This window comes from Lepidochelys kempii, chromosome 11, assembly GCF_965140265.1.
Source record: "Lepidochelys kempii isolate rLepKem1 chromosome 11, rLepKem1.hap2, whole genome shotgun sequence".
NCBI lineage: Eukaryota > Metazoa > Chordata > Testudines > Cheloniidae > Lepidochelys > Lepidochelys kempii.
In genome coordinates this window covers 28,187,343-28,209,665 of record NC_133266.1, presented here as the reverse complement: position 1 = coordinate 28,209,665, position 22,323 = coordinate 28,187,343, and the positions used below count along the sequence as shown (strand labels likewise).

The 22,323-nt window shown below is 37.3% G+C and overlaps 1 protein-coding gene across 3 annotated transcripts in view; it reads left to right on the top strand.

The window, feature by feature from the left end:
- The window catches only part of STAM2 (signal transducing adaptor molecule 2), a 33,934-nt gene that overhangs the window by 6,536 nt on the left and 5,075 nt on the right, over window positions 1–22,323 (top strand). For 2 of the 3 annotated variants that reach the window (XM_073305471.1, XM_073305473.1), the window contains exons 2-12: window positions 405–489; window positions 2,851–2,926; window positions 3,184–3,279; window positions 11,006–11,152; window positions 12,945–13,014; window positions 13,858–14,047; window positions 15,510–15,604; window positions 16,658–16,740; window positions 18,174–18,261; window positions 20,177–20,231; window positions 21,005–21,158. In XM_073305471.1, coding sequence (XP_073161572.1) covers window positions 405–489; window positions 2,851–2,926; window positions 3,184–3,279; window positions 11,006–11,152; window positions 12,945–13,014; window positions 13,858–14,047; window positions 15,510–15,604; window positions 16,658–16,740; window positions 18,174–18,261; window positions 20,177–20,231; window positions 21,005–21,158 — 1,139 coding nt within the window. The remainder of the gene's footprint in view (window positions 1–404; window positions 490–2,850; window positions 2,927–3,183; window positions 3,280–11,005; window positions 11,153–12,944; window positions 13,015–13,857; window positions 14,048–15,509; window positions 15,605–16,657; window positions 16,741–18,173; window positions 18,262–20,176; window positions 20,232–21,004; window positions 21,159–22,323) is intronic. The other variant, XM_073305472.1, reaches the window with a different exon arrangement.

The window sequence follows — 22,323 nt, the reverse complement described above, 5'->3', positions numbered from 1 at the left end:
CTCAAACTAGGGGTCAGGACCACTCGGGGTTGCAAGGTTATTACATGGGGGGTTACGAGCGGTCAGCCTCCACCCCAAATCCTGCGTTGCCTCCAGTATTTTACAATGGTGTTAAATTAAATACACTTTTTAATATATTTATTGGGAGGGGGTCGCATTCAGAGGCTTGCTGTGTGAAAGGGGTCACCATTACAATAGTTTGAGAACTACTGGTATATCATAAAATACTACCTATAAATGCAAACAGGGATTTAAAATTGTTTTAGAAATTAATAAATGTTAGCATTGGTTTAGAAAAGACATTACTCTTTTAATTATTTATATATAAAATGGTTGTTCTGTCATATTCTGAAAGCAGCTAGTTCACCAAATTATAAAGCTAAATTCCATCTTTTTCTTTGTAGAAAAAGCCACAAATGAATACAATACCAGTGAGGACTGGGGTCTTATTATGGATATATGTGACAAAATTGGAAGTACTCCTAATGGGTAAGATGTGTTTCAGCTTCACAATGTCTTACTCCACATTCACTTAAAAAAACCCCAACACACTGTACACCACCGTTAGAGGAGTGGAGCTTCCTAAAATGTGTATCTGAGTCAACTATGCAGAAAGTAATATGATCAATAAACACTTTCGTAAACAGTGCTAACAATGACCATGGTTGGCTTTAAAGTGCTCCGAGAAGAAGTTTTGAACCTGCTTGAAGTTTCTTCCAACAGGATTTCCAGCGGAGTAATTGGTGTACGTTTGACTCATTCCAATTTTTATGCAGTATTGCACAGTAAACCGAGTTACTCGTGATAAATAATGTAGCATGAAATTTCTGAAGCATCCAGGCCAGGAGGAGAAAGTACAACTAAATTCATTGCAGAAACTTGTCTAAATTGAAAAGTTACCTCTGATGAAAAGTTAGTGTATATGTGTTACAGGGAAGTGTAAGATGGATGGAGGTCAACATGGAAAAGTGGGGTCAATATCAAAATGGAGTTTAATACTTTTAAACACAAGCAGTAATTCAGCCGTCCTATAATAGTCAAATGTGACTGCTGATCTCTGCCTCTAGATTGGCTGACTTTTATCAGTCAAAGGTAACTCGTTTTATAATGTAGTTATCTTTGCATTTGTCTATCAACATAGAAATCTCATCTGTCTGAAATCTTTTTTTTACCTACTGTTAAAAATAATGCTTAAGTTTAAGATTACTGAACTAAAAATGACAAGAAAACACATTATTTTTCTCTGTATATGTGACACCACACACCGGTCAGAGTCTCTTGTTTGTGTGAGCTGTTAAAAATAATGAAATTTTAGTTATAAACAAAAATTAAGAGGGTTGGACTAGATGTAACCACTGAAAGCACATAAACTATCTTATGGGGCGGAGAGGTGATTTTTCTATTACCTCCCCTAGGATATAAGGGTGCAACCTCTAACTTGATAAAGGCTCTTCTGTCTTAATGATCTCCCACAACCAAACAAATGTTATGGGCTTCTTAGCCTTTGAGAAAAACAAGTCAACTTTTTTCCTTAACACTTCTAATATCCATCCTTGTACATTCCAAATGATTTTTGTACAGCTGTTGGGGTAGAATGATTTAAATCAATTTTGTTAAAAAAATACCACTGTTTTTAATCAGGTTGAAGCTGTTTAAAAACTGACTTTAGAATTAGTGCTATTGTAATTGTAGATTAAAATCTATAACAAGCTAAAGTGTGTATGATATGGGTTTTTTAATGCCACTACTGATGACATATCTTATTTGAAGTTTACAAAACTGCTATAGGCAAAAACAAAATACTGAAAATCAAGGCCCTGATACAGGAAACACTTAAACAGGTATGCAATTTATTGAATTACTCTTAAAAGTAACTTCAACAGATGACCTAGGCTTTTAAAGTCAAGCATGTGCCCAAGTGTATGCGACTTTGGGGCTATAATTGTATTTTAACTCTTCTCACTCAGTCGTATAAAATCTTTGTCATTTTTAAAACAAAACTGCTTCAGTGTTGGTAATGAAAAGTTGTTTAGACTTTCAGTACACTAACAAAGTTATTGTGGTCTCTATCTACCACATGTCCAGTTTTTCAAAAATAGATTAAAGTGAGACTTCTCACCCCACTGATTTCAAACTGCAAACCTGATTGAGAAATATAGCCTGATAGGTTCAAAAAGTTGAAATGTTCCTGTTGAAATTCCGTATATCAAAGGTGGCGTTTGTTTACAAATGTAGTATGGGCTCCTTTCTTCTAAATTTTATTTTGTGGTGTTTTCACTGTACGAACATTAATGAAGTTCTGGACTTACTTTTTCAGCATAGATGAGCATTTTAACTGTGAAACTTCTCCGTTGAAAAAAAAAATCCATAAAACCTGAAATCTTTCCAACACTTAAGAAATTAAAAAAAAAAAGAGTACAGAACAGCTGCTTCAGCAAGTTGACTCTAAAATAGGTAAAAAGAGCAAATAAGATTTAAATTTTAAAAAATCATTGTTTTTATCCACCTAGATCTGTGATTTTTTTTCCCAATATCTAGACAAAACACACTTTTTAAAACATGGCAATTGCTTCTTCGTATAGAGGGTCTTCTTCCTTGTTGTCTATTTCAGGTCCATCTTCTGCAGGTGGTTCTCTCTCTAGCCATGGGTGGTAATTCCCAAGCTGGTACTGTTATGGAAAACTTGAGTTTTGGCTTGGCTAAATTGCTGGCTTTTAAAACTTGTATCATACATTTCATTGGCTGACTTAACTTCCCTGGACGCTAACAACATGGTGACATTTTAATTTGTAATTCACAGTGACTGAACTATACTATACTATCACTGATATTCTCTTAATTCTCTTCTAGAGCAAAAGATTGCCTTAAAGCCATAATGAAAAGAGTAAATCATAAGGTCCCACATGTTGCTTTGCAAGCACTAACGGTAAGTAGACTATACATTATTTTGTGGAACTTTACATCTGTATCTTTATGTACTCAAGCAACCATTACAGCCAAACTCTGTCCATGAATACACATATTTAATGCTAGATGGAGTTGGTGGGAGTTGGCATGCTTATCTAAAGATGGAATTTAGCCCATATTACTCACTTTTTTTTTTAACAACAAACACTCGTGTTTTGAACAAATCACTACCATTGCTGTCTTCAACGTTTTTTGCAATTTTATTTCTGTTGTCAGCTGCTAGGAGCCTGTGTGTCAAACTGTGGAAAGATTTTTCACTTAGAAATATGTTCCCGTGATTTTGCAAGTGAAGTACGTGGTATAATAAATAAGGTAAAGTATTATAACTTACTAAATATACTTAATATAATAAGAATGGATGAAATTCTTGACACGGTTTTGCTCTCTCAGTATATTTGTGGTAAAGCTTAGTTTATATGCTATAAATAACATTTTCCAATTCTGATGCGTTTGAAAATACAACTGACTGACGTCTTACTCACCACTGAAATCTGTGAATGCTTTAATTTGTGGGGGGAAAATGCTAAGGAAGTGACTTGCAGATATCAAAGGTTGTGACTTAAATAATTTGCAGCTAGTTACTATGGGAATCTTAAGAAAAAATTATGGAATGTTGCTAAACTTGGTTCACTTGGTAATGTTGAGGTCTCCCCTACTTGAAGAAACTATCTTTTGCTTGAGTGGGAATAAGTTCATAGGGAAAAATACTAACCTAAAAATGTTTAGGTTAACAACAGTAAATGTTTAAGCTTAATTTGAGAAGTAGAAAGCTGTCATTAGATTTTCTCAGTCTCAAAGGGCACACACAATGCTAACAAAAAAGAAACAGGAAAGGGAGATGTAAGCCTATATGGCAAAGTTCAAGAGACTATTCAAGTCAAACAGAAATCCTTCAAAATATGGAAATATAACTCCAGTGAAGCCATTCAGCAGAAGCTCAAATTATAGCAGGCAGTAGGTAAGAGAGAAACTAAGGGCTAAAAATGGATTTGAAAGAGCAAATAGCTAAATATTTTAAAACAAGAAATCAGGGTGGATTTGATTTAAATCAAATTGATTTAATCATAATTTAAATCACTAGTCAGAAAGATTCGATTCAATCATGGATTTCTACATAAAAGTGCATTTTTGTGGTTGTTATAACCTTAATACATATTCTTCACAACTCAAAGATAAATGTAGGTTTCATTTTTAGAAGGTACACACTATACATTTTTAAAGTGATTTATTTTGAAAACTTTTCAGATTAGCTTTACAGCTATATCAGAAAATGATAATTGTTTGGTTATTTCATTTACCAAAGGTAATTGAAGCAGATAGTTCACCTCCCAATGACTTCATAAATATCTCCAGTTCAACAGGTTAATCATTAATATTTGGAGGATTTTCTTGCCATGCTGTATTAGGAGGAGAACATCACCAGACAGACATTTAAATTGTTTTTTTTAACTAAAACAACAACGTTGTGTGTTCTGGATTTTTTGCTTCAATAGTAAACACATAATATTTTAACAAAACAAGCATATGAATTTTTGAATTTAGTTAAACATTCAAGTTTTTAAAAATCAGGTTTGTTTTTAACTAAAATAGTTAAATGAAATATTTTTTTTAAAAAAAACCCCAAAATTAAATTGACTATGTCAGCCATGTCAACACGAGAAACTTAAAATATTGGCTTCTGCAGCTAACTCAGTTGTCTTCACCTTCATTTTCCTGTTTGTTCATAATCTGGAAAAGAAAAACAAGCTTTCCTGCTTTATCAGGTCCCAAACGATTTCTCAATTTGGAATGAATTAGTCCAAAGGAAGAAAATATTCTTTCTACACCGGAGAAGAAGCTACTGCTGTTAAAAGTGAGATTATCACTTCAACAGTCTCTGAATCCAAGTGCTTAAGTGACTTCCTCCAGTTCACTGGTGTGACTTTCTTTAAAACATCATTCGCAAACATATTTCTTGAATGGTTCACCCTTAACTCTGAAGTTTATTATAGTTGGCATTATAGAGGGATGATTGCTGGATGTCCATGTCATAGCCAACTCCTCTTCTTCAGCAGTTAAGGTTTGACCCTGGTACTGAGTATTGAGAATATATGCAAGAAAATGAGCTGGAGATAGTGCTTGTCCCATTCTTTTTTTTTTTTTTTTTAATGCTTGTAATTTAACTCTGTCATTGCATATTTCTCTTTAAGATCTCACTCAGCTCCTCCCAGATTTCAACAGCGTCAGCAATAAAGCAGCTGTTTCCATGCATTTTGTTCAAGGCTATAGAAATAGGCTTCAGGGTACTCAGCATGTGTTCAACATTTCTCTTAAGCCCAATGTTGAGAACTTTGGCTGTGACAGTGCCATCTATTTTTTCATGATTTTGTTCACAAATTGTCATCTGATTAGGCCAGTTCTTGATATAGTGCTCAAAACAGTCCACTACTGAGTTCCATCGCACGTCTTGTGGGAGAGTTAGCTTGGTTCCTCCCACTTTTTTCAGAGCGACTGCTGCAAAGTGGTTGTTACAGAAATATTTTTCAGTTTCAACAATATTAGACTTTATTTCTGGAACACTGAAGTCTTTGGCTAGGAGTTGCATCAAATGATCACTGCAACCGTATGTTATTAGCTTGGGACTCTCTTCTAAATAATTTCTTCTCATCTTGGATACAGTGGTAGCATTGTCTGTGCCCAAGCCGCGTACTAGACATTTGAATTTTTTTTCACAGTTTGTTATAACTTTTACTGCTGCTACTTGCAAGTATTCTGCTGTGTGTGTATTTCCTGATGTATCAATTGTTTCTGTAAAGAAGACATTCCCATCTTCTGTTGTCACACAGGCACGTACAACAGGATCATTGTGGACATTGCTCCACCCATCAAGACTCAGGTTAACAATTTCACCCTCTAGACCTTTTGCACACTGCTCAATTTCTCTTTCATGCACTTTATCCAGCAATTTGCCTGGAACATCTGCTCTGTTGGGTGGACTGTATCCTTGTCTTAATGACTGAACCATGTTAATGATGTATGGGTTCTCAATCATACGGAAAGGAGAGTTTGTTGCATAAACAAACCAGGCAGTTTTTTCATCAATTACCTCTTTTTGTAATCTGCTAGTTCTTACCACAAACTTATCTATGGTTGTTTCTGGATGATGGAGATTTTTTTCTTTTTGCTACAGGTGATATACTGTGGCTGTGTGACAAATATGATGCGACTGAAACACTGTCCTTGGCAGATAACTCTGAAACTATAGAAAATGATGGTGATCTTGAAGGTGGATAGTCTTCATAATCCTGTATGTTGAGGATGGATTCTCCTGAACAAAATAAGTCAATGCAGTTATTTAATTATTATTACCAAACTGCTCATTTAGTATTACTCATTGCATTCACTGACACTCAGTACTACTTTAAAGGTGAAATTGTAAAAGGAAGATCTGCCTATTTCAGCTATTTATTTTTTATCACAACTGCATCTAAAATGATAGTACAATAGAGTAACAGCTATATTTTTTTGCTCAAACATGAGAATTCAAGAATAGTCCAGAAGGAAGACCAGCAGTCCTTAAGAAAGACGTATATAAAGTAAATAAAAACGTTTACCAACCTGAAGATCCTGCATGTTCAGACATGTTCCTTTCATCATCTTCAAGGCAGCTTCCTCCTGAGTAGGAACACTTCTCATGATGATGTTTCATTCGGGCAACCAGGCCTTGCATTTCTTTGTTGCACTGTTTGCATTTTGCACACATGCCTATCTTACCCACAGATAGAGGAACTTCATTAAAATATTCCCAAACTGGGTCTCTTTTACAGCCTGCTGCCATTATAGGGTTTTCCCTTCTAGTGAGAGAATGGTATGGTAGATCTCAAATCAATGAAGGCTACACTCAGAAAGACCTCAAGACTTCTGGAATATGCTACTCAAACAGTTTCACTTTTGTTTCTACTGCCTGTCCCTTCCTTCTCACATTTATCTCCAGACTTCTTCTCCTTGTCCAGATCTATTCTGCATCCAACAATCTTCTGTTCATTGAGCTTTTTGAAACTTTACACTTTTTAGAGGGAAGGGATTGACTCTGTGTACACAAATTTGCAGAGGGACAATAGGGTTGAGGTGTGTTGTTCTCACCTCTATATATTATTTAAAAACATTTTTGCTGTTAACAAGCATGTTATCTCTGGAGACGCAAATCCACAGTTTGAGAACTGCAAAACTAAGCGTCTCTGATGGTATCTTCTAGACTGAGCACTGAGTCCCATTGGGTAGATAGAAAAATTAACCTAAATGATCTATACAGAAGCCCCTGGAACCCCATAAGATCCATGAACTATTGGAACTCATTTACAAAACTTTTCTTAAACATTACATGATTATATTGTCTCATACTATAGATTTAGAATTTATAATCCCTGTTCCATGATGGTATCTTTGAGCTATAATGTATCTTAATTAAAACTAGATTGGATTTTTTTGATAAAATGCTTTTTGAGGAAAAAACCTATTTAAATTTAAAAAAAAAATCCCTTTCTTTTTTTTAAATAAAAAAAAAATCCTATTTTTATCCACCCTGCAAGAAATTCTAATATGTCAGAATCAGGAAGCCTGGTAAAATAATTGGTGGATCACCAGGCGTTAAAAGGAGTAATTACGAAAGCTAAGGATTTTGCTGAGGAGCTAAATGACTCAGTCTTCACCACATGGGCTGTTGGAAAGTTTCCTAACCCCAGATCTGCTTAGTATTTTTTTTAAATGTGAGGGACTATCAGAAATTGAGGCGTTAGAAGAGATACTGGAACAAACTGATAATTTAAAAAGCAATAAGTAACAGGACCCAGATGGTACCTCCATGAGTTCTGAAGAAGCCCAAGAATGAAAATGACTGAGCTGCTAACAACAGTATGCAATCTTATTAAAAAAGAGCAGCGGAAACAGGGGATTGGAGGATAGCAAATGTTTAACCCCTATTTAAAAAAAGGCTCTGTGGGTGACCTGAGATATTAAATACTAGAGTGCCATATAATCTGTACCTGGTAAACTGGTTGACATGACAATTAAAAATAGAATAATAGAACACCTGGAGGATCATGATATCATAGGACCTAATCAGCATGGTTCCTGCAAAGGGAAATTGTCTCTCATTAATTTGGTAGAAGTCTTTCATAGTTCATAATTATGGGGCGAGGGATTGAGTGAACATCATTGAAAATGACTAGGGACATGGGGAAACTCTACTGTGAAAAGAGATTGGGATTGTTCTTTTTAGAAGGGAGGGACATAAGGACATAAGTATATAAAATAATGAATGGCATAAAGAAGGGAGGTTGGGATATTCTGTTCATCCTGTCTCATAACATGAGAACAAAGGGACAGTCAATGAAATTACTTTTTACACAGCATGATTAGACTGAAATTATGCCACAGGTTATTGCAGTGAGGCCAAAAATTTAGCAAGACCAAAAAGGAGTTTGGAAATTTATATGGGTAACAAGAATATCCAGAGTTTTTAGTGCTAACAGTTTGTTGAAAGGGATGTTAAACTTTATGCTTCAGAATTTAAGCCGATCTCAGTTGGGGATTAGGGGAACAGGAGGGCAGATTATCTCACATCTGCTCTCACCCCACCCCGCCCCCCCAGTTAATCTGACACATGTTGTACTGGACACTGCTGGAGACAGAATACTGGATTAGATGGATCCAGTTTGGCAATTCCTGTGTTTGCTGCCCTTACTCAGGAAGAGGTATTGGTTATGAGGTATAAAAGAGAAAAGTTTTATGGTGAATTATGCAATGGGAGGTCTTCAGCCCATGACTACCAACTCTTTGACCTTTTTCTTTTATTTTTGGATTTCATTTTCATTTCTTGCTCCCCAGTATGCTTCGGGGAAAGAGAGAGTAACTTCAAACCACCATCAGATTCCATCATCACCCATCATCTGGATGTTTAGTGCAAACTGGTCTTCCATATCATATTAGAATGACCTCTACTGTTTATTCCTTCTGACAAAATTTCTGATGGTTTACCCTTTAGGAAGGAACAAAAGGAGGAATAAGTATCAAAGTCTGCACTCTCCTCTTGTTGCCGAGATAATCTGTCCTTCATATTCTGTTAAAACAATACTTGTAGTTGAGAAGTGTTCCCTCTAATCCTATTGAAAAACTGGGTCTACCTAGGGATATTGTTCACCATGTGATTGGGAAAGTCCCCATTCTCCTCCACTGTCTTTTCATCCCTTCAGGAGAAAAGGTCGTAAGAATGAAAAAGAGCATCAGAAGACTTGCACCTTTTCCTGGCAAATGGTAGTCTTCTTCCTTAAGAAAACTGTCCTAGGGCTGCTTTTCACTGTAAATATGCTCATGCTGGTTACTGAACATCTTAAAGAGGTTTCTCTGGAGTAACAAGTGACTTCATTACAGCAGATAAACTCAGTCTTAATCCTCAAACATCTATGTTTTAATCTTGTGATAAGATTGTTATTAAGCTATATTTATAGTGTATTCTGGAGCATTCTCTTTAGTAGTGTTGTAGGGGAGAGAGATACTATCTGATGATGACTTGCGTTTTGCACGTGGCTTGCAAACTCAGGTCCAGGTCCTTGGCTGGTGTAAATTGGCATAGCTTCATTATGGGTAATGGAACTATGCTGATTTACAGCATCTGAGGATCTTGGCTGTCTTGTGAGAGAGGCTGAAGGGCTTTAGAACTGATCCCCTTATTATGTGAAGATCCTTTAAGAATAAAACCATTGGAACACTGTTAGATAAAGTGAATAATTTTTCCAAGGTTAAAGCAAATTCCACTAACTAATCTGAGGTTTTTGGCATGTTAGACATACTCTCAATTACACCTGCGGCTGGCCTGTGCCAGCTGACTCGGGCTGAGGGTGTGTTTAAGTGTGGTGTAGATATTTGGGCTCAGGCTGCCTGAGCTCTGGGACCCTCTCACTTCACAGGGTCTTAGAGCCCGAATGTCTGCACCACAATTAAACAGCCCGTTAGGGTGTGTCTGCACAGCAATATAAGCCTAGGGTAGTGGAACTGGAGTCAGTGGACCTGTGTCGGGAACCCTGGGCTTGAGCCTCTACACTGCATTTCTAACCCTAGGTCAAGGATTTTCTGACCCGTGCTTGAACCTAGGGTTGTGGTGTCCACGCTGTCCAGACCTGAGTCAAAGTAACCCTACCCCAGCGTGTCTAGTGCCCCTTCCTCTCCCCTGGTGCTGACACTCTAGACCAACAGATGTGTTGCACTGTGGGAAAACTACTACACACACTGTTTCCTGACTGTAATTGTGCTATCGGTGGGACTCAGATGCCCAAAAGGAGAACATGAGTACATTAGCTCTTTTGGTGGGTGTCTCAGTAGAGTCACTACAGTTTGAGAAGGCTTTATACTGAACTACCATCTAATCTGAGAATTGGGCTCTCCACCTCTAGGCTGAGTCACGCTGGCAGGAAAATGCCCATGTGCACCTGTTCTGAGGATAATTCGGACATCCATCTCCAGGGCTGTCACACTGTTAAAACGAAACTTTGCAATTCTTTTAAAAAGGGGACATTCAATGAAGGTGTTTTTATATGTTTGGGGTTTTTTGTCATAAAACATAGGTTGCGGAGGAAATACATACATGTGTGTCGTCATTGTCTCTCACACCCCCACCCCTCCCACACTCCCCGGGCCTGGCTGTGGAGCAGTGAAGTTTATCCCCAGGGCTTTTGTGCAGCATGCTCCAGCAACCCCCAGGGATCCCTGTTCCCGCTTCACCCTGGGAGGCAGGGATAAGGGATCCACAGGAGGTTGTGGGAAAATTTTGGGGCTGGCTCCCACTCACTGTCCTCATAGTGTACTCTGCCTGGGCATGTAAGATATAATGCACTATTTAAGACATGCCGGCAACATATACAATCATAACTTTATGTGAGTGTTTGTTGTTGAATCTCCTTTTACGTTACAGGGTTTTGAATTATTGGCACACAGTGATTTCTGCTCTTTTTATGTCTGTAAACATCCCTCTCTACACAGTTGTTATTTAACTTTGTCTTTATAGGCTCATCCTAAAGTATGTGAAAAGCTAAAAGCTTTAATGATGGAGTGGTCAGAAGAATTTCAAAAGGACCCTCAATTTAGCTTAATATCTGCAACTATTAAATCTCTTAAAGAAGAGGGAGTAACTTTTCCTACAGCTGGATCTCAGGTAATGACAGATATAATTCTGATCTGACACATGCCAAAAGACTTTTTTCATATTATATTTCTAATGATGTGCTTGTGTTTTGAATATGGGGGTAAGAGACTGATAATCTATTGAAGTGACATCTTTCTGTTGCTGTTTAAAAGAGCAGGTTATAAAACCAGAGGTGGCTTCATGTCCCCATTTAGGAGTGACCTCCCTTCCAGAACCAGGCACACATCTGTTCATTTTCCTCTTTTACTACTTTCCCGCCTTCAGAATGTATGAGTGGATGACTAAGTTGTGCTGCATGCTGCCACTGTGGAAACTGGAGCGGCATCTGATGCTTGACCATCCCAGACTAAGTCAAAACTTTTCTGAGCTGTCCAGTAGCTTGAATTTAAATGCCTTGCATGTTGTGAGTCCTCCCTCCTGTGCACTTTCTAGGTGTTTCTGTAGCACTAATGGTGACTGTTTGAACATCTCACACATTAACTTATTTATCCTCACGATGCCCCATGAAATGAATATTGTTGTCCCTGTGGTCCAGATGGGGAGCTGAGGTACAGAGAGATCAAGTGATCTTCCAGATGCGTTTAATCTGTTGCAGAGCTGGAAACAGATCTCTTAAGTCCCTGTCCTATTTCTTAACCACACAACCATCCATCCATTCAGGAATTGCCCTTCCTCTGGGTGATGGGGGCTACCCCTCTATCCTGGTATGGCTAGTTCTCTGTATAGTAGGTGTATGGTACATTCCAGAATTTGGCTAGAATAATCACAAACAAAGAAGACAGAGAAAGTATTGTGTGCTGCATAAAATAGTTCCATGAACTTTGAATCTTGCCCTACTTAACATTGAGAGAGGTGCTTTTTATCTGCTAACCAACTGGGACTTGTCAAAACAAAAGTAAGAGACTGGACGTGGAGGTAAACGCATATGTTGTAAATGACAGATATGGCAAAGATTAGAATTCATGGATGGAGAGTTCTTTGACCAGGCTTGCACTGCTGAACTACTGACAACGAGTTACACTTCATTGTCTCTCTTGTGGATAAAATTTTATGTTTGTGTCTTGACAGGCTGAATGTTTTCAGCTACATTACCTCATGCATTGCCCTACAGACAAGTGAGATTGAAGGATTTATTGCTCATTAACATTTGTTCTTGCAAAAAATGTTTGTTTAGGACTCATGAGAAACCGTATCATTGCTGGGGCCTTACACTGAGTCTACTGTTGCTGGGCCTCAAGGCGCCTTCTCTGCTAGGGTTTATGGAAGCTTCAAGGAGAATCCCACCCTGTTGTATATGCTCCTTGCTTTTTTCCTGTTAATCTCTTTAAGGTAGCAGACAACCAGTTTTACTTCCTTTCACCCTACACGGAATACTCGTAGGGGTGGAGGGTGGCTCTTCATCATCACAGCAAAAAGGTCTTTCTCCTTTCTGTAAAGCCTAACCTAGGTGCTGTTTAGTGTGACTTCCTCTGCTGTTGCTGTGCTTACATGGAATTGCATTGCAACAGTGGGGAGTATGAGAGGCTGGGGGCATACTGTCCTGCAGAGAGGCATGGAAATAATAGTAATAAATGGTCTCCTTGTGTCTACAACAAACAAACAACTGAAGCCGTGGGGAGTAAATTAAAAAAAAAAAAGAGGGGGTGGGGGGTGAGGGATCTCCACTTAGTGATGAAATGATGGCGTGGTACGTATGTAATACTGTTACATATACATTCTTTTTTTAAAAAAACACAGTAACTGTAGAGCTTTCTTTTTTGCTTGAAACATAGCTGGATTCATGTTGCCAATTCATTTGCAGACTCTCACAAGTGCTGCCAAGAATGGTGCATCATCAAGCAAAACCAAAGAAGATGAAGATATAGCTAAAGGTAAATTATTAGTCACAGCCTTTGGTTAGAAATGTTAACACTTATAAGTGTTCTATACTTGTGCTCTGAAACACATTTTGTTAACATGCATACATTTTCCACTAAAAAAGAAAACTGTACCCAGAGAAAACTGTTCCACAGAATGGAAAGTGATAAGGGTGTGGAAGGTCAGGAGAGAATAATATGCTATTTTTAAAAAAGCTTTGGAGGAGGTGGTGTATAAGAGGTATTACACCCATATGCAGTCCACTGGCATGGGCCTTGGAGGCACTGCTTGTACTGCAGCTGTTCCTCCTCTTTATAGAGCTCTTGATCTCCTCTTCCCTTCTGCCCCATCCCATCTCTTCCTCACCTCCCCATCTGTCCACTCTGAAAGATGGAGGTTTTAGAATGGTTTTTATTCTTTATGCTCTCATGTTGAGTACAGATATCTTTACTCACATGACACAGCAAAGAATTAGTATACAGGATTTCTGGTACTATCAGTAACATCACTGTGTTAGCATGAAAGCTGTGTCTTATAGTGAACTTGAAATTCCTATTGTAATTAACATGTTTGCTTTTATAATCTATTTCAGAACTTGTTCATGGCTAGTTTCTTCTGAACTTTCAAATTGTAGGGCTAAGTAAACTTATTGAAGTTTAGACAGGTTAAAAGTTTAAGAATAAGAAATTTGAATTCAAAATACCTTTAATCAGAAGAACAGCTATATATCATGTTCTTCATTTTTAAAATATATTCTATGAAGTTGGTCTTTCACTTTTCTCGTTTCAGAAACTAAAATTATTTATACATAAATAATAAAGTATACAGACTTACTTTTTTTGTTTTCCAAACTGTAGCTATTGAATTATCTCTGCAAGAGCAGAAACAGCAGCAAACGGAAACTAAATCCTTATACCCATCTGCAGAAATTCAACAGAACAATCAGAAGGTCTTAAGGAAGGTGCGAGCCCTGTATGACTTTGAAGCTGTTGAGGACAATGAGCTCACCTTTAAAAGTGGAGAAATTATCATCGTTTTGGATGACAGGTACAGTGTGTTTAGATGAAGGTGTATTTTATTATTGAAACATGATGTTGGCTGTGATCATTTAAGTTGGTTCTTTATGAGCTGTGTTCTGCGTGTTTTCTTTTTCTTTCTACGACTCCTTATATTGCCCTTTTACACCATCTATTACACTTGGAACAGCTTCCAATTAATAATTTCTAAGCATGTCTTATTTTTCTTTCAATTACTTTTAGCTAGCCTGTGCATAGATCTTCAGTGAAGTCAACAGAGCCCTTTATTGACGTCCACATTTCATTTGTCTTCAGTTTAGATCGGTACTATTTGTGTCTTTAGTCTGAGTACTGTGAAGCAAGGATTTTTGCTTTTGACCCTGACATAAAGCACTCTGTACATCCAGTAATGATGTATAATAAATTCAAGCTCCATCTAGAAATGATAAAAGCCCTGGCTACTGACTGTGTCCACATTTGTTCAGGTACAAAATGATTAGGACCATGTTTAACAGTTATGTTGTCCTTTAAATCATCAAAGTGCTCTACAGACTAATTATAGATGTAGTCTTAATGGGACAGTCATAGACTTCTTTAATTATGAATTTTACTCTTCACTGTTGCTGCTGCCACCACCAGCTGCCCTGACTTCAGCTGGAAAATAAAACTTAATTCTCTGCCAGCATTGTCCTTATTTAGCAAACAGTGACTTACTGTTCCTCCTTTTTCTGCTAGTAGGCATTAGAGCAGAAACTGTAGCTCTGCCTTTGTTTTTCCCAATTTGTGTAATATTTGTACAATTTTTAGGTTAAGTTAGTGGGATGCAGTCAACTCAAAATTTAGTTAATTTGACAAGTTAAAAGAAGCTTCAGGCACTACATTTCCCCCGAATGGTCCTACTGATTTTTGGTGTGTTACTACTACAGTTTTCCTGTCTGTAAAAATGCTTTTCCTCTCCTCTGTTGCTGGGTGAAGGTCCCATATAAATCAGAGAAACAGACTGTATTGAGACGGTACTGTCAAATGCACAAAATTGAAGAAAATACACTGCAACTCAAAAATTAAAGTTTATGGGTGAATTTCAGGCAGATTGTAATTCCTAAATTGACAGCATCTTTTGACTTGAATTTCCTCCACTATACTCTACAGTAGAATAACACAGAACATTGCAGGTCCTATAGGCCTGATCCCGCAAGTTGTTCCGATCCCTTGATTACCATGCATTTTGCAGAAGGTACTCCACAATTTGCTCCAGTGGCCACACAGCCTTTATTTGGGCAGTGTTATCACTGATATTGATGAAGTTTTGCCTGAGTTAGAGGGTTGAGGATTAACGCTATATTAATAGCACTTATGGTTTCTAATACCTCCCTAATAACTGAAAGATAGAATGATGGAATAAGAACCTCCAGCTATTTAGAATCTATTTGTAAATGTAGTTTTTAATGGTATGAATGTTTAAAGTTTTCTAATTAAACATTTTAATTCCTCAGTGATGCCAATTGGTGGAAAGGTGAAAATCAGAGAGGAGTAGGACTATTCCCTTCTAACTTTGTATCCTCTAACTTAAATGAAGAACCTGAGACAGGTAAGTTATATATTAAAAGCTACCATGTGATGCTTTAAAAAAGTGGGCAAGTGAAATATTCAACTTGGCTTCTCTGTAATCCCTCAGTACAGCAACTTGCCCAGGGTCATGCAGTACACCAGGAAGAGAATCCAGGGATGGAATCCTGACGCCATTTAAGTCAGTGGGAATTTTGCCTCTGGCTTCAGTGGAACCAGGATTTTCACCCCTGTTTTTTTGTCGTCTTTTTGCTAAACCTCTATACTGTCCTGTTACAGAAAGCTGGTTCTGTTGTTTCATGTACTCTGGTTTCTCATGAAGAAAAAATTATATTTGAATCCAGGAATCTACCACCTAAAATGTTGCCGGAATATAGCCTGGATTCTGCGTGCCATTAGACATGAGTTTAACACTGAATTATATTCATGCTCATGTGTAACTCAGTTTAAGGTAAAAATTGATACTTTGATTCACACCAGTACTTTCAGAAGTAATTCTATGTATACAGTGTTGTTGTAGCCATGCTGGTCCCAAGATATTAGAGAGACAAGCCTCTCTCACCAACAGAGGTTAGTCCAATAAAGGATATTACTACCTCATCCACCTTATCTTTATAAGTTAGTCTAAACATTTACATGAGCATCTTAAAATTCCATGATATAAAACATGAGAATGATGGGGTTGTTTTAGAAATTGGTGGTCAAATAGACACTTACCCTTACTGACTTTGAGTCACAGTTTTGAATGTTTGTCCAAGGAACAATGGATTAAATTCCAAGTAAAATCTATCACATTCAGAAACTGATCAACTTGGAGTTTGTTTTGCTGTAATGCAATGTTTTCTCCCCTCTTCGAAGACCTAAGAGCATCACTTTCTGGGAGTCATTTGCTTTTTTTTAAGTTCTCTTTGACTTTAAAGATTTGCCATCAAAGACTGTATTTGTACTCGGGCCTAAGGAAACTGTTTAAACTATGCAGTGTTGAATATTTGTTTTTTTAGAATAGGAGGGTGTATTTTTAGGATAGTATAGTAACAAAGATGAAGAAGAGGAACTGACACTCATGTTCTCTTAGCTCCTGTGGATAAACCCCTTGTTACTGAAGATACTACAGAAGAAGTTAAGACAGCAGAACCTGAACCTGTTTATATAGATGAGGTATGCAATCATTATTTTAGAAACTTTTTGATTGTTTTTATATTACATATAAACATAATATATAGAAATACATACACACAGTGAAAATAGCATATAAATAATAAAGTTCAGTGTGCACTACAAAACCATGGGGGTGGGGGAGGATGGACACCTGTACCTATAAAGGTCATGTAGGGCATTAATAATTGAAGTGATTAAATAGATACAGTGAGAATGTAGTCCACAAGTATAGGGAACTAATATATACTGAACTGCAAAGGTATGCAATAGTTTCATGTGTGACTAGACTTCCTTGTATTTTTTCCACACACTTCTGTTTGAGTCCGTTTTTTCACTAATGCAGTAGTAGAGATCTCACTCAGCCAGTCTGTGTATGAGGGAGGAATTGCAGATTTCCATTTTCTTAAAATAACTCTTTTGGGAAAGCACTGAATATAGCATTCCAGAACACACGCATTTGTTGACAGGTATAGAGGATGTGTGAAAGGTTGGCTTTTGGCTGCTTAGATCTCCAATACTCTTTAAGCATTGCCAGTCTAGCCTTAAACACTCTTGAGTCCACTAGTACCTTTTAATATCTTGTTCTGGAAGCAGACATTTTTAATGAATACAAAATGTGGAGTTAAGTGTTTTGTACAAGTTTTATGAAAATATTAGTCTGTACATCTGTTATGGAGTAGTCTGCCACTGAAGGGCAGTAGTAGCCCTTTAAGGTTTGAAAGCAATAGATATAAGGACCTAAGGGGGATATGGGTAGAGAGAAAGCAGTCCCAGGATTTTAGTGGTGCTGGGGAGGAAATCCTGTCATTGTACCTTTAGGGGTCTGGGGCTAGGAGCCTTGCAAAGAGGGCAGGGCAAGGCTCCCCTTTCCCACCAACCAATTGGGAATGAGCGGAGAGAAGAGGGAAGCTCATTAAGGAAGGAGTGAAAAGAGACTGAGCTATAGAAAAGAGAAGCTCTTATAGAAGGAGCTGGGAGGGGTTTCAAAAAGAGATTGTTTCCAGGTACAAGAAAGAAATATCTCCTGAAGGAAAAAGTAGTTGGACTGAGCCCAAGATGATGAATGTCTGTCCCCAGGTGCATCTGAGTAAGGTCTGCCTTTCGCTTCTGACTGTCATTAATAAATGAGACTCTTGGAAGCGGATGTTCTTCAGTAAAAAGGTCTGTCCGGACTTGCTTATAACCCAGGTGAAGGGAAACTCAAGTAGAGCCAAGCTGCAGCACTGCACCTGACTGAAAGAGGTGTGCTGGGATGACTTCTCTGCTATCACAACCTCTTTCTGTGCTGACTGGTGAAAATAGACAGTGGAGAAAAACCTTGTTTAGATCTCTTTATAAGAGAGGCATTTTTCCATTTTCAAATGAAAACTAGAGAACTCTGTGCTATGTTTTAGAGATAACTACATTTTAAAAATCTTTTATCTGTCATTCAGGATAAAATGGATAGAGCGCTGCAGGTACTTCAGAGTATAGATCCTACAGATTCAAAGCCTGATTCACCAGACCTTCTAGACTTAGAAGGTATTCTTATCAGTATTCTTATGAGTATTACTAAACATGCTAACTTTAGTATGTCATTCTACAGCTAAGAACAAAAGCATAGGTTTTTTTGTTTCTCTCATTTTACTTGAGAGGTCTCTGAGCTTTAAATGTAAAGTACTCTTGGTCTGTACTGATAGAAGGCTCCAATAGGTATGTTGGGCTTGGGTCTTGGGTGGTATTAGGCTAGTATATGGTTGGGACCAAAATCTGCAATTGTTAGTTAAATAGAATTCTTGTTATATATTGCATAATTGACTTACTCAGCCTCTGAAAGTTAGGGCACTGAAAACATCACTTTGAATGACCCATGGTGCTGTCAGAACTCTGCTTGAGGTGGAGCTATTTGTCCCGGAGGAATAAGTGACTCTGGGTAAAGAAACTGGTAATAGCGTTTGATATTCTCAAATCCTGTTGCGCTATATGAAAATGTTTGCTCTCTGTCAAGAGCTTCCCTTGGAGTATCTCATATGAACATGTTCATGTACACATTATAAAAAATACCTCCCTAAACTAATCAAAATACCTGTTTTGTGTGTGCTAGGAAGGAAAAAATTAATGCCATTTCTGTTCTTAGAGAAATTATGCTAAGAGGATGAGGGAGAATATAACCAACTAAATCTATTTCTTGAGACTGGGTGAACTATAATTGGATAGATGTTTTAAAATACTATATCGCTGTAAAAAAAGAACATCAGAATGGCTATACTGGGTTACACCAGTGATCTGTCTAGCCCAGTCTCTTGTCTTCTGACAATGGCCAGTGCTAGATGCTTCAGAGGGAATTAACATGACGGGATTTATCAAGTGATTTATTCCCTGTCATGCAATCCCAGCATCTGGCAGTCAGAGGTTTAGGGACAGCCAGAGCATGGGGTTGTATCCCTGACCATCTTGGCTAATAGCCCCTAATGGACCCATCCTCTATGAACTTACCTAATTCTTTTTGAATACAGTTATACTTTTGGCCTTTACAGCATCCCCCTGACAATGAGTTTCACAAGTTGACTGTGTATTTTGTGAAGACGTACGTCCTTATTTTTGTTTTAAATCTGCTGCCTATTCATTTCATGGGTGACCCCTGGTTTGTGTGTTTTGTGAAGGGGTAAATAACACGTCCTTAGTCACTTTCTCCATGCTATTCATGATTTTATAGACCTCTATCATATCCCCCTTTTGTTGTCTTTTCTAATCTGAACAGTCCTCGTCTTTTTAATCTCTCCTCCTATGGAAGTTGTTCCATAGCCCTAATCAATTTTTATTGGCCTTCTCGGTACCTTTTCCAATTCTAATCTATCTTTTTGAGATGGAGCGACCAAAATTGCATGCAGTATTTAAGGTGTGGGCATACCATGGGTTTATATAGTGGCATTATATTTTCTGTTTTATTAAATATCCCTTCCTTAATGGACAGTGTACACTTAGTAATGGAGGGTGTATTTTACATTGTAATCCTTTTCTTGACAATATATTTAGTGATTTTTAAATCTCTGTCACTGCATGAATTCCTAAACGTCATGCAAAATGCAGTCTCATTGCTGGTGGTATGCTGTGCTGTAGCTCTAAAGTAATTGATTTTCATTAGATGTAGATGAAGCAGTTTTGAGAGGATTATTTGAGAAATTTGGTGAAATTTCAATGCTGTTTGTAGGCAGTAGTTTTAGTTATATAGCAAACTAATTCTTGCTTTCCCTCCTCCTTTTGAAATAACTGGAAAATTATTGGTTTCTTTAATGATGATATTTAAAATTAAGAGCAAAATTTAAAAAAAGACTAGGTAGTAGACAAATATTATAATCTTTCCATTAATATGGCTGTACTCGGCTAAAATATATTCTTACCCCTGACTAGGGTTAAAGTTTTAATTGTACAATATATTACACTTTTGTCTTCACAGACATCTGTCAACAGATGGGTCCTATGATAGATGAAAAACTAGAGGAGATTGATAGGTGAGCCGGTCTCTTTCTTGTGTTTTCAAACAAGAAGTACAACGCTGTTACATATGCTTCACCTTTATTTGTCAGGGTCTTAGACTGGGCATGGGATTACCACATTTTACTATACCTGTCCCCTTTTTCACCTACCTAAAATAAAAAATATAGAATATAAAATTACAAGCTCACTCTTTATTGTTTTAACTTCTTAATATTTAGTTTGATTTTCATTTTAGTGGGGCCTTAAAGGCCCCAAACAAGATCTGGACCCTGTTGTGTTTGGGTTCTGTATAAATAAATAAACAAGATGCAGTTCCTGCCCTAAAGAGCTTCCAATCTAAATAGGGAAGAATGTACAGTTGCAGTTTTTTCATTGACAGCAGTAGCAGTATGTCTAAAATTTTATGAGCCTAACTTTCAATTTGCTGATGACTGTTATCTATAAGGGAACATACTCAAATGCAGTGATTTCTCCTAGACCTTTGAGGAGACTTGATGATAAATGGGTAAAAGAAGATAGCAAAGAGAGAGTGACAGAGTTGTTTTTTTCAATTTGACTATAAGAAGAATCCCCAACCTCTTCTCTTGCGTACTTTCCCAAGGTTCATCAGTATGATAACCGGAATGGAGCTGGACATTTTAAAAAGACAAATAAATGTCTTTTTTTTTTTTTTTCATATTTAGTTAAGACTGTGCTTAAAGACCTTCTTAGTTTAACTGTTGCAAAATACCCAAAGGTATAAGTAACTCTGAAGGAGTTTTGAGTAAATTGTTTGTTTTTTAATCAGGAAACATTCAGAATTATCTGAATTGAATGTGAAAGTTCTAGAAGCCTTGGAACTCTATAATAAACTGATGAATGAAGCGCCTATGTATTCAGCCTATTCAAAGCTCCATCCTCCAGCAAATTATCCACCCACATCAGCTGGTGTTCCAGTGCAGGTCAGTACCCTTTTCAGAAAACAGAGGCTTTCCTAATATGCATCTTCTTTTTAAAGGGTGATAACAAAGCATAAAGGAGAACAGGCTTTATTGCTAGCTTCTAAACAATTCGATGTTTCCTCATGATCATTAAATCCTGTAGAATAAAATGTACTAGAACAAAATAGGTATCTTCTAGCACTAAAATGCAATTGTTAATCTTTGCTGTATAGTTAGTAGAAGGATGTTGTATTCTGAATGTTGAAGTTTAACAACCCAGTTAACTAGTTTTCTCAGTGACTCACTCAACAAAACATTTTTTTATACTCCTGTGTTTCACAGAGGGATAGATTTACTGAGTCATATGTCCTTCCTTAATCCCAAAAGAAAATGTTACTCTATTTATTTTCAGGGACATGATTGAACTTTCTAATATGGTTGCATCATGAGGGCAATGCACTTCTTCCAGATATACTCATTCTTCTTTGGATATATCACTTTGGGTGTATCACTATCTGGTGGGTTTTTCCCCCCCTTTTAAATAACAAACACCTTGTGCATTAGTGGGTTAAATAAGTCCAATATTGGATTCAGAATGAACTCTTATGTACCCAACATATGTTCATTTATGAAAGCAAAAAAGGAGAAAAGGCAAGACGTATTTAAAGGAGACACTTAGAAAGAAAAAGTAGAACGTGCCTGCATATTTTAGGTGGGTTTTAAATGAATGTTAATTGTTCAATGTGAAAAGAATAGTTACCATAGTAACTGCCACATCAAAGAAGATGCACTTAGCCATTATACTGTGCTTTGAGCTCTGGAAAATGATGAAAAATTCATTAGGGGGAGAAAAGAAATTTTGGACATGAGACAGCTGGAGTTTTTAATATTGCTGATCTCTTCTGAGATAGTGCTTTCTGATGTGGAAAAAACAGCAAAATGGTGCTAAGCACAGCTGTATTGCACAAAGTTATGTATTTCCATCTATGTATGTATACTTCATTCCAAATCCAAAACCAGTGTGTGCAATATTCATATTTGATGTGTGTGTATGCTGTATTGGCTTACCCTGCCTGTGGCTTGAATTGTAAAGACTTCAAGAAAAATCAGTTATTTACATAGGATACATGCCATTTAATACACCGTGGAAATGTTCTGCTCATTTAAGTATGTCTTTAAGATGCAA